We start from the raw sequence: 12,392 nt of genomic DNA, 5'->3' as shown, positions 1-12,392 counted from the left end.
TTGGAAAGAATTGAATCTTTTTAAGGTTTGCTTTTAATCTTTGCTAGGCAGAACCATACAGAATTCAGTTTAATTTGTCTTTATCCAGGAGGTTCCTGCACTACAAAGTTTTCCATTTTAGCTGGCTAGAACATTACTGTAACCAAGCTAGGGTTGTAGCCCAGTGGTAGATTATGTGCTTGGCATGTTACAGGACTTATACTTCCTTAAAAAAAGAAAAAGGTTGGGTTTTATACTGTATTTTTGTGGTTCACAAGTTCAGGTGTTTTTCTTCCTCTTTGCTGTCTGAAAATCATTGTTTTATATCTCCAGTCCATTTTGAAAAATGAAGTGGGAGGATAACTTCTGCCTCTTACTTCATTATGAGTAGAAGCAAAACTTCATAAAATTTCCATTTTTTGTTTTTTTAATGTTGCTTTGAGAAGACTGTTATTTGATGTTTTTCCTAGAGGCCCTGGACTTTTTGTTTTAGAAGTTTGATATTCAGATATATTTTTGAATGAGCTATTGCAAGTCATTTTTCCTGTATGTCCACTTGTCCTTCTTGATGTGAATTTTCAGAAGGTGTACTTGGATTCTAATTTTAAATATTCTTTCTTACTATTTTCTAATCCTTTTTGGTTCTTCAGTTACATGTGTATTAGTCATTCTTGCCTGTTTTCTACCTTAACCTTTTTTTCTTCCTTGAGCATCTTTGAAATTTACTCTCCCATTTTAATATAATTTTGCCTTTTGCCTTTATTTCTTATCTGAGTTTAGTCAGCTCATTTATTATTGTGGACTCCTCCTCCCCTCCCTTTTTCTCCTCATTCTTTCTTTCCACTCTTTTTCCTCTTCTTCCTTCTCTTGTTCTTTCTGACATTAGTTTGAAATGTTTGAATCTGTTTCTTAAAGATATGTAATTTAGCATTATAATTTATTTATAATTTGGACTTATGGGGTCTGCTGTTATCTAAACTATGTTGATTCTTGATTCTGTTTGTGTCTCATAGTACCTTTGGATTGATGAACATAATGTTTGTATTTATGAACATTTGCCCCATTTCAGTGATTGATAGAATTCCTACCAGAAGAATACCATCCTCTGTTGCAGAAGCAAAGTGCATCTTATTTAAGAGATTTTTTTTTTCTTATTGAAAGGAAGGAGTAATATGAAAGTTTACAAGTTTTTCTTTCTAATACTCATTTTCAAAGGGTGTTTCTATTTATTATCTTATAATCCTAAAACATTTCCTTTCCACTGCTATTTTCATGCTTTTTCAATGTATATATTTACTTACTTATTTTGAGTCAGAATCTTGCCATGTGTCTCAATTGGCTTTAGGATTGAAATCTTCCTGCCTCAAGTCTTTGTAGTGGGATTATTGGTATATACTGCCACACTGACATCTCAGCTTCTTGTTCATATTAGTCTCCTCTTTGTAGTTAGTTCCCCAACCTACCAGCACTCTGTGTTATTTTTCTATTTAATCCAATCCCCTCATTATTTCTTCCATGAATTTTTTTCTCTATTGACATTTTTTTTTTTTTTTGCTGGTCCTTGGGCTTGAACTCAGGGCCTGGGCACTGGCCCTGAGCTTCTTTTACTCAAGGCTAGTACTCTACCACTTGAGCACCACTTCCAGCTTTTTCTGCTTACATGGTACCGAGGAATTGAACCCAGGCTTCATACATGCTAGCCAAGCAAGCACTCTACCACTGAGCCACACACTGACAGAGCCCCAGAGTGGGCTCTACTAAAAAAATGAATTGTAGTTTTCTTCTTACTGATAATTTGAAATTTATTGAGTTTCTTGGCTTCTGATTGGAAATATAGACATTTTGTGATTTTGTTTGTAACATTGATCTTTACAGTTTGGAGGAGAATGTCTTGTTGATATTCAAGTTTAGGGAACCCTCAGTTCTGTCCTCTACAATCTTGGAAAATCTGCTTTTTATAGACAGTATTTTCTAGATTCTTTAAGAACAGAAAGGCCTAATATTAGGCATTTTCTTGAATTAGACAAGTATTGTGGAATGTGACATGGCTTTTGACCTTTTAAAATGGCTGGAACTTTGAAAGTTTATTAATTTAGGTAATAGCATAAATTTCTACAGTAGAATAGTTTTACTATTTTCAGTATGAATTCCAGATTGTTCTTACACCTATGTGCAGGATGTCTGTAGAGTTAGTAATACTTTTTAGTGTTTTAATGAAAAAGTGAATTATTGTTATTTGACCTTTAGAAAAGGTCACTAGTACATTTTGTTTCATTTTTTTTAAAGGACATTTAAATGTAATGAAAGTCAGAACTGTAATATTACCATGAAAGTAAAGGTTATGGGGTACATTTAATTGTGTTCCTCTGTTTTTGAATCTACTTTGAGGGAGACTGTGCTAAAATTCCACATGGTAATTGTTTTTCGAGAATTTTATTACTCTTTTCATTTTATACTGTTGGAGTAAAAGATTACATTTCTGTTTGTCTTTTTCTGCTTATTTTTACTTAAATTTCACACGTATTATCCTATTTAAGTACAAAGTTTAAACTGTTTACCCACTCACTTTCCAAAGAAAGTAAACTGAATATACTTTTCAGAGAACAATGCTCTCTGCTGTCCCTGCTCTTAGGAAGTGCCTAAGTTAAATTGTGTATGTTCATATATGTAACTTGAATATTTATGTCAAAATAGCTTAGTGTTTCTGATTTTATTTATTAAAGGTTTACTGGTATGAAAGATTAAATATACTCTAAAGTATTTTTTCTAAACTATTTCTCTTATGTTTAAATATTTATATTGCCTAAAATATAGTTTTATTTTCCTCAAATTTAGACAATAAGTTACAAACATGAGACGTAGTGCAGTTTTTGTTCCTAATTTATATTATCATTTTCTTCTATATTTAAACAAATTTGAAAGCATTTTTAAAGAAAGAACATTTAAATTTTTTCTGTATGTTTACTAAGAAGTGAACTTCTTACTCTCTTTAAAAAATAATACCCTAGTATCTTGGTTTCCCATGAGTTACAATTTTGACGTAGATTTGAATTGCAGTCTTTAAGTGTTATATTCTGTAGCTTGTATATTTCAAGTGTAAAAAATAAAGATACATTTTATTGTTTTTAGAAAATGTGGAAAATGCTTCCTGTTTATGTGATTCTTTTAAAAATGTTCAGCATTAAGTGAAGATGAAAGTTTGAACTTTTAAACTATTTTCCACAGGGAAGAGATTTTCACCTTAGAATATTGTTGCCTAAAGACTTAAAACTGAAGAATGCAAGGTAATGTGGTGGTTAGTAACATGCATGTATTTTTGTGGGATTGACACCATGTGTGTACTGTGTTTAGTGACTAGAGAGTTGCCTAAAATGCTTATCAACAAAGGCCTTCAGCAAACTCAAAATATTTTTTTCATACAAATAAGTGTGGCATTTGTAAGTTATTTTCCTACTATTAGTTACTTTTCAAAGGTAAGTCATTTACTGTTTTTATTTAAACAATGAGCAGCAGATGTGTATATTTTCCCCAAAAGTGCCAAATAGGTGTATAAAGAGAAAGGAGTAGGAGACAGGGCCTTGAGAATACACTGTTACTTAAAGGACTAGTAAATAAACTAAAGGGGAAATTAATATGACTAGAAATGACCAGAAATGTAAAAGGAAACTTTGGACCAAATAAAAACCCTTAAGGAAATAACGATTAGCTGTGCTGAGCAATGCAAAGAGGTCAGCTTAGATATAATTCCATTTTGTGTTGTATTTGGAAAGTTTGAGTGCATAGAAAAGAAACATAAAAGTATAAACTACTAAGAAGAAAAGGAGGGGCCAAGCTAGGGTTTGCACTCAGGGAAGATTTAAGTTTTTTTTTTATATGATATATATTGAAGAATGTTAAAATCATTAAGAAGAAAAATAATAGAAAATAATTTAAGATTACCACAGTAATGGTATAATTAGTGAAATGATCAAGTTGGTTACAAGGGTTTGGAAGTACATTTGGAGAGGAGAGGGTGTTACCTATGAGCAGTTCCATGAACTACTCTGATCAGGAAGGAATAAAGGTATGTATGGGATTTGATAAACCAAGAATAGAGGGTTGTGGAAGGCCATCATTTGGAGACTCAGACTGCCTATTTCCAGATAGGTAAAAGTCATTCTTTGAAATTTGTATTTATTGAGCCAGCCATCAGTGTCTCACATCTGTAATTTCAAAACGATAATGCCTGGAGGATCAGAGTTCAAAGCCAGCCCTGGCAGAAAAAGAGGAGACTCCTTGTCCACTTAATTAGCAAAATACTCCATTAGACTCATGACTCAAGTGGTAGAGTTCTGGGAATGAGCAGAAGATCTGTGTAAGCTCTAAGCCCTGAGTTCAAACTTTGGTAATGAGCCAAAAAATAGAAAAGTTGCTTATCTACTAATATTGAGAGCCCAGGAGGTGAGATAGATGAACTTTATCACTACCTATACAGTTAAAAGTATGTACAATTATATTAATCTAAAAATGACTAATAAATTAGTACAAATGCTTTTTGAAATATAAATGTGATAAATTATGATCCAAACTGTTATTTATATTTAACATACTTCAGCGAAGAATCTAGTTTTAAATAGAAAATTTTGCTTTGGATATGTTAAATTAAAAAAAAAGATACTGTTTGCATGTCATTTGTTGATTGTAGTTATTTATATTTTGAAATTAAATTAATACTGACAGTTTGAAGACAAGCCTTTTCAAAAGTGGAAAAATTTTATTAACTTGCCATTATGTCATTCTTTTGATTGTATGTGGGTATTTGTTAGCATACAAATAAGTTTTTTCTTTCTAATTCTAAATAGTGAATAAACCATTTTGTCCTATTAAAATTTTAGATTACTATGTAGTTGGCAACTGAGAAGCATACTTAGTGGATACCATCAAATAGTCAAGCAGGTAAGTCTTTTGAAAGGTTTATATTTTAGATGAGGATAGGAAATCAGTGAATTTGCTCTTTAAAGATTTGTTTTGCAAGGCTGTTAAAACAAACTAGTATAATAATTGCTGGGTTTTTACAGGTTTCTACTCTCAAACATTTTAAGGAACTTTACATTATATATTATGTTTTTTGGAAACCTGTGCAGTTCTTCAGGCAACACTTATGTTGAAATTAATTTTCATATGAGACTTAATGTTTTCTTAAGATATTATTTCCTGGATGGCATCTCTGAAACTGAATCTAGATCCAGATTATCTGTGGCAAACATGGGATTTTGGTCTCTCAGTCAGTAATGGAAAATGTATTAGGATAAACATTATATATACTTACATAATGACAGAAAATAATGGCAGCTAGAAATTGAGCTATAGTCAAGATTAATTTAGTTATTACTAGTTCCTGTGATACTGTATCTGAACATTCCTTCAAGGATTACAGCAAGTTAAAAATGGGTTACTAAGCAACTAAAAAATAATGAAATGCTTCTCATAAAAAGTGTATTAGTGGTATTGGACATTTTTGATGTCTTATTATTAGTGTGCTTTTGTTTCTTATTTTTTTCTATGTTATGGTAAGTTATATGTGATAACTGACATGGAAAATTATCCATACTAAACAATATGTATCAAGTCACAAAGAAATGTAGGAGCAATGTAATTTGTGTAATTTTTGCTGTCACCCGAGCTGTGTCATTGTAGTAGTTTTTTAATGGAATGTTTAAATTATTTCACTTCATTTTCTTTTTACTTTCCCCAATTTCTGTGACTTTTTATTGTACACTAAAGTTTAAGAGTGGCTACATTGAGATATTTAAGTGGCCCGGAAAATTATTAAAAGCTCAGCAAAATAATAAAATGTGTAATTCTTTTCTCTACTTGTATATCAAGATAATCTAGAAAAAACAATCTGCAGGGTTTTGTGTGTATGTGGTTGTTTGTTTGTTTTAGGATATCTCTGTTTTCCAGTTGGTCCAGTAGAACCCAGTATTTGAGTTTTGTTTTATTTCAAAGTTTAGTTGATTATTATTTAACTCATTTTTTTTTGTTAAATACAGGCCAAGTAGTCAACAATTTTTTTATATAAGTGACCAGAATCATCTTTTCAGGCCTGTGGAACGTTAGTCTCTGTCACAAGTATCTCACTCTGTTCTTAACAGCACCAAGCAGCCTAGGCAACTGGAAAGTGAATGGGCAGGGCTGCAAGTCAATAAGGCTTTATTTATAAAATAGCTGTCAAAATAGACCTATAGCCTTTGGGCTGTAGTTTGCAGAACCTTAATATAATTTATTATTTATCTATAGCAAGCTAAAAGAAAGAAATCATTCAAAAAAGTATAGTCTAAGATGTATAATACAAACATAACTTTATCAAGATAGTGAATGATACACCATTGTGCATTGTTGAAATATCTTACAGTTTTTATTTTTGTTACCTTAAAAGACTGAATAAAGGGGTGGGAATGTGGCTTAGTGGTGGAGTGCTTGCCTAGCATGAAGCCCTGGGTTTGATTCCTCAGTACCATATAAACAGAAAAAGCTAGAAGTGGCATTGTAGTTCAAGTGGTAGGTAGAGTGCTAGCCTTGAGCAAAAGAACCTGATTGACAGTGCCTAGGTCCTGAGTTCAAGCCCCAGGACTGGCAAAAACAAACAAAAAAAAGACCATATAAATTTCCATTTGAGTTAGTTGAGACAGTGTGGTTATGGTACAATGCATCTAAAAATAAGAAAATACAGAGAAATGTTATGATGTTCCAAGGGAGCAATATAAAACTATTTTCTTTGCTTCCTTTTTATTTTGTAGTTGTTTAAGAAATATCCTCTATTTATTCTATTTTAGAGGCCATTTTCCATTTTTCCATGACAGTGTGATACTTTTTATTTTATTGAAGGTTTTTCTCTTTTTGATGTAGTTTGGGATACTTGTGTAGGACAAAAATGAGAAAAATATTAAAGCATATGTTGATAAGTATTTAATTCGTTACTTTAATGACTTTTAAAATCATTGAGTTGTTGAGTTTTTTTAATTTCGTCTTTCCATTCACATCTTTCTCTTCCCTCCACTTCTCTCTCTCTGCCCTTGTCTTTTTAAAAATAATGATGTGATTTGTTAGATTTGTTAAACTTGGTAGTAAACAGTGCTAAAGGAATAGGACTGTGTGGGGTTTAAGTGACGTAGGATATTCAGCATATCTCACTAAAATTGATGAGTTTAATTACTCTTATAAAATGACAAAAACTTTACTACTTATTATTAAGATGTAAATACAGTATTTTTCATGTTAATGTCAGCATATAAATTGTTTTCATAAGTGAAGGATTCTTTGTAAATGTAAAACTAATTATAAATGTTTTATTTAGAGAATGCAGCACTCCCCTGATCTATTGAGCTTTATGATGGAGTTGAAAATGATTTTGGTACGTTTTTTTCTAACACTGTTATAATGTTCGCTATGTCTTGATTGTTTTTATAACCTTTAAAAGCTAACATGATTAGAATTTAAAACTTTTCAACTTACAGTCATTTTATGTTTTATTTTACTACATACTTAAATGTGGATAGTACTGGCTTCAATTGCATTAGGAATAGAACTATGTGAAGAAATTCATTTGGGTAAGTCATAAATGTGGTAGAGTTGACACTAGAGTTGGGCAGATAGAGGAGAAATAAAGTGAATTTCTTGCCTGTCAGGGAATTTAGCATCTGAGGATAGGCTAGACGGTTGTATCTTAATATGTGAAGTATGAATAATTTTGTATATAGCCACAGATTTCTGAAGAAACGTTGTCTTTATTATATATGTGTATGTGTGTATGTATATAGGTATTAATATATAGTATATACTGATATATACTATGTTTGCACATATGTGTAAGATAAGGGCTACTTAGCCTGGATCTTCCTTGTTATCTGCAGTTAGATCTAAAGCTATCTTTAAATTGGGGTTCATTTTTTGATAAGAATAATTGGTGCTCAATACCATATTGTATTAGTGATATGATATCTGATTACTTTTTCGTAGAGATTCATCAATAGCTTTTGGTCTGGTAGGAAATTTTCCACCAACTTGCCTCCAACACAAATCCTTGCCTATATCTACTATTAAGAATTAAGAAATGATGATTTAATATCTTTGCTTTCTTTTTCTTTTTTCAAATTTAATTTTATTGTCAAGGTGATGTACAGAGTTACAGTTACATGTAAGGTTGTCTTTATTATATATGTGTATGTGTGTATGTATATAGGTATTAATGTATAGTATATACTGAGTACGAATGAGGTGATGTTCATATGAACATCTAAGTATAGATATATTTTGTTTTCACTCTTAAGATAGTCGTCTAGGTCAGAAACTAGAAAGTTTTTGGTAATTTTTGCCTCAGTCATTCTAATGTTCTTTGTGTTGTTTGTAAAAAATGTAAATTTTAGGTTTGTTTTAAAGATATCAAATGTGGAGCTAGGCACTAGTGGCTCACGCCTGTAATCCTAGCTACTCAGGAGGCTGAGATCTAAGAATCATGGTTCAAAGCCAGCCAGGGCAGAAAGTCCGTGAGACTCTTATCTCCAATTAACCACCAGAAAACTGTAAGTGGTGCTGTGGCTTAAGTGGTAGAGCACTAGCCTTAAGCTGAAGAGCTGAGGGACAGCACCCAGGCCCAGAGTACAAGCCCCATGACTAACAACAACAACAAAAAAAAAATAGAAAAAAGTAAAAAGATATCATATGTGGGTCTAGGGAGGAAAACGACTAGAAAGAAAGTGATCTAGTTAGTTAGGTGGTACAATATTATTCTTTCTTGATCAGAGAGTAAAAATGAATGGTAATGAAAGAAATTAGCAGGTAGACATTTACTATGATAACAAGGGATTGAGTTAGGATGTGGTTCACAGGGGCATACAAATATATCCAGCTGGTCAATCTAGGTAGAGTACATTTTCTTTAAAAGATACTTATTTTGATGTCATATATCAATAGAAAGATAATGAAGCTTAGAAGATATTTTTTATTTTTTATATTTTTCATCTTTGATTGGAATATTAGCCCCCAAAATGTTAAAATCCTAAGTTCATTCATGTTATAAAAATGTTATAAAAAGTTTTACATGACCTTTTTGAAGTCCTTTAACTTTCTCATGACAAGAGAAATGAATAAGTAACCTATATTTTCTATAAAAATAATGAGCACTAAGGTAGGCACTAAGGACATTATAATGTAATCAGGTACTAAGAATTCATCTACCATTTCACGGCTGATTCAAGATTTGTTTTCTCTTAAAACAGGAAGCTGCTTTAAAGAATAGACAAGAGATAAATGTGCTGCCTCCTCCTCCCCATTTCTACACAAGCCTTGTTGAAGACATGGAAACTCTTGGTTGGGATAAGTATGTCAGTCTTGAAATATGTTTTTCAAATGCCTTTGTTTTAGACAATTCAACTTAATGTGTTTCCATTTTTTTTTTGTTTTGTTTTATTTGGGTCCGGTCGTGGGCCTGAACTCTGGGCCTGGGCGCTGTCCCTCAGCTCTTCAGCTCAAGACTAGTGCTCTACCACTTGAGCCAGAGCGCCACTTCCGTCTTTTTTCTTTTTGCGTATGTGGTGCTGAGGAATCGAACCCAGGACCTCATGCATGCAAGGCAAGCACTCTACCACTGAGCCACCTTCCCAGCCCATGTGTTTCCATTTTTAACACTTCATTTTATACCTGTTTATAGTCAAAGGATTTTGTTGTAATGAAAGTGTATAATCCTAATTGTTGCTATACATTAGATATCCAAAACAGTTGACCTGCAAAGCTGAATAACTTGTATGTAAGATTTTGTCTTAGAAGACACTTAATGTTATGTTTATCTATATAATGTGTAATTGTATGTGCATAATATTATACATTATTCTTAACATTACTAAATTTAACCATGTTTCAAAAGAGATGTTGAGTAACTGAGTGTGATGGTACCTACTTGTAATCCCAGCTGCAACAAAGAAGCAGTAGGAAGATAGTACTCTGAGGATGACTGGAGCAAATATGCAAGATCCCATCTGAAACCAACTAGAAAAACAAAAGTGACAGAGTATAACTCCAATCATAAGAGTGCTTGCTAGCAAATTCAACGACCTGAGCTTAATCCCAATACTTGATAAAGAAAGAAAGAAAAAAGTAAGAGAAATAAAAAGCTGGCTGGGCCCTGGTGGCTCACGTCTATAATCCTAGCTACCAAGGAGGCTGAGATCTAAGGATCACAGTTAAAAGCCACCTTGGGCAGAAAAGTCCGTGAGCCTCTTTTTTTTTTTTTTAAATCAGCTTTTTATTGTGAACATACTGTACGTGAGCAAGGTAATGAGTACATTTCTTATAAAGCATTGTTGCCTCTTCCTTTGTTTCCCCTTCCTATCTCTGGTTCCTCCCCTCCCCCCCACCAAAGTTGTTAAAGTTCGTTTTTCGACATAGCATCTTGTACATCTCATTGTTGCAAAGGGTCAACCTGTATCCCTAAACAATTTGTTTTTTCCCTTCAACTCCCCAAATTATACCAACATCAAATACAATAAAACAGGGGTTATACCGTGGGGGAGGGACATACAAAGCAACAAAAAAAATCACGTGAGACTCTTTATTTCCAATAAATGACGACAAATTTGGAAGCGGTTCTGTGGCTCAAGTGGTAGAGTGCTAGCCTTGAGCTGAAGAGCTGAGAGACAGTGCCCAGGCCCAGAGTTGAAGTCCCACGATTGACAAACAAAAACAAAAACAAAAAACAAACTGAGAAATGTGAGAAATTAGTGTGCGTGTTTGTGTAGACATATATATATTTTTGATTATACAGTTTGGTCTTTTTTGTTGTTGTTGTTGATTGTGGGGCTTGAAATCGGGCCTGGGTGCTATCTCTGAGCTCTTCCAGCTCAAAGCGAGCACTCTACCACTTGAGTCACAGTACCACTTCTGTTTTTCTGGTGGTTAATTGAAAATAAGAATCTCATGGACTTTTCTGCCCAGGCTGGCTTTGAACCGGGATCCTCAGATCTCAGCCTCCTGAGTAGCTAGGCTTACAGGCGTGAGCCACTGGCACCCGGCTTGGTCTTTTTAAATTTACATATATTTTAGGTATTTTCATAATTTGAAATAGTGAATTTTGGCAACTAGGATTAGAAGAATCATGTAAAATGGTGAGTAAAGAAAATTAAAAGTAACCAGCCGGGCACTGGTGGCTCACGCCTGTAATCCTAGCTACTCAGGAGGCTGAGATCTGAGGATCACGGTTCAAAGCCAGCCCGGGTAGGAAAGACTGTGAGACTCCTATCTCCAATCAACCACCAGAAAACCGGAAGTGGCGTTGTAGCTCAAGTGGTAGAGCGCTCGCCTTGAGCTGAAGAGCTGAGGGGCAGCGCCTAGCCCCACGATGGAGAAAAAAAAAAATTAAAAGTAGTTCAGGGAATTGATAAGAGAGAGAGACATGAATTAAGCATTGGGAGAATATCATTAAATAGAGTTGGGCGCCGGTGGCTCATGCCTGTAATCCTAGCTATTCAGGAGGCTAAGATCTGAGGATTGAGGTTCAGAGCCAGCCTGGGCAGGAAAGTCTGTGAGACTCTTATCTCCAATTAACCAACAGAAAACTGGAAGTGACACTGTGGCTGAAGTGGTAGAGTTCATGCCTTGAGCACCCAGGCCCAGAGTTCAAGCCCAATGACTGACCAAAAAAAATATCATTAAATATTGTTGATGTATTGTTAATGATATGCCTTTGTTGCTGTTAAACATTGTTATTCAGTTAGTTATTGAATTGATATTAGTGGAGGGTAAGAGATAGGAATACAGTTTCAGTCATCTTCATCTGGGCATCCAGTCTTCCTACTACCATTTGTTGGATTGTGATGTAGCTCAGTGGCAAAGTGCTTGCCTAGCAAGTGAAGCATCCTACATTTGTTCTCCAGTACCAAAAACAATAGATAAAAAATGCACTTAAAAAAAAAACAAAACAAACCTAGTAACATTTGTTGAAATGTGATCTTTTTTGCCAATGTATATTCTGGGTTCTTTTGTCTAAAATCAGATGTATGTAGGTGTGTGGATTCATTTCTGAGTCTTGTAATCTGTTTCATTGCTCTTTGCATCTATTTTGTGCCAGTACCATTTCTGTTTGGTTACTATAACTCTGTAGTAAAGTTTGAAGTCTGCTATTGTGATACTTACAGCATTGCTCTTTTTGCTCATGGTTATTTTGGCTCTTGAGAGCCTTTTGTGTTTCCATATATTAGGATTGAATTTTCTTTCTCTGTAAAGAGAGATATTGGAATTTTGATGAGTATTTCATTGAATTTGTAGATTGCCTCTGGCAGGATGGCTATTTTTAGGTTACATTTTCTGCAATCTATGAACATGGGAGGTCTTTCAATCATCTGAGATCTTCTTCAGTCTCTTTTTTCAAGGTTTTATAGTTT

The 12,392-nt window shown here is 33.7% G+C and overlaps 1 protein-coding gene across 1 annotated transcript in view; it reads left to right on the top strand.

Annotated features, from left to right (window-relative positions):
• Fancl (Fanconi anemia, complementation group L) overlaps positions 1–12,392 on the top strand; it is a 50,515-nt gene that overhangs the window by 5,652 nt on the left and 32,471 nt on the right. Inside the window, exons 2-5 of the mRNA XM_013017978.1 lie at positions 3,205–3,263; positions 4,854–4,914; positions 7,316–7,372; positions 9,237–9,337. Of these exons, the coding sequence (XP_012873432.1) occupies positions 3,205–3,263; positions 4,854–4,914; positions 7,316–7,372; positions 9,237–9,337 (278 nt within the window). The remainder of the gene's footprint in view (positions 1–3,204; positions 3,264–4,853; positions 4,915–7,315; positions 7,373–9,236; positions 9,338–12,392) is intronic.

The sequence above is a fragment of the Dipodomys ordii genome, unplaced genomic scaffold (genome assembly GCF_000151885.1).
Source record: "Dipodomys ordii isolate 6190 unplaced genomic scaffold, Dord_2.0 Scaffold37, whole genome shotgun sequence".
Lineage (NCBI taxonomy): Eukaryota > Metazoa > Chordata > Mammalia > Rodentia > Heteromyidae > Dipodomys > Dipodomys ordii.
This window is presented reverse-complemented; position numbering and strand designations above follow the sequence as displayed.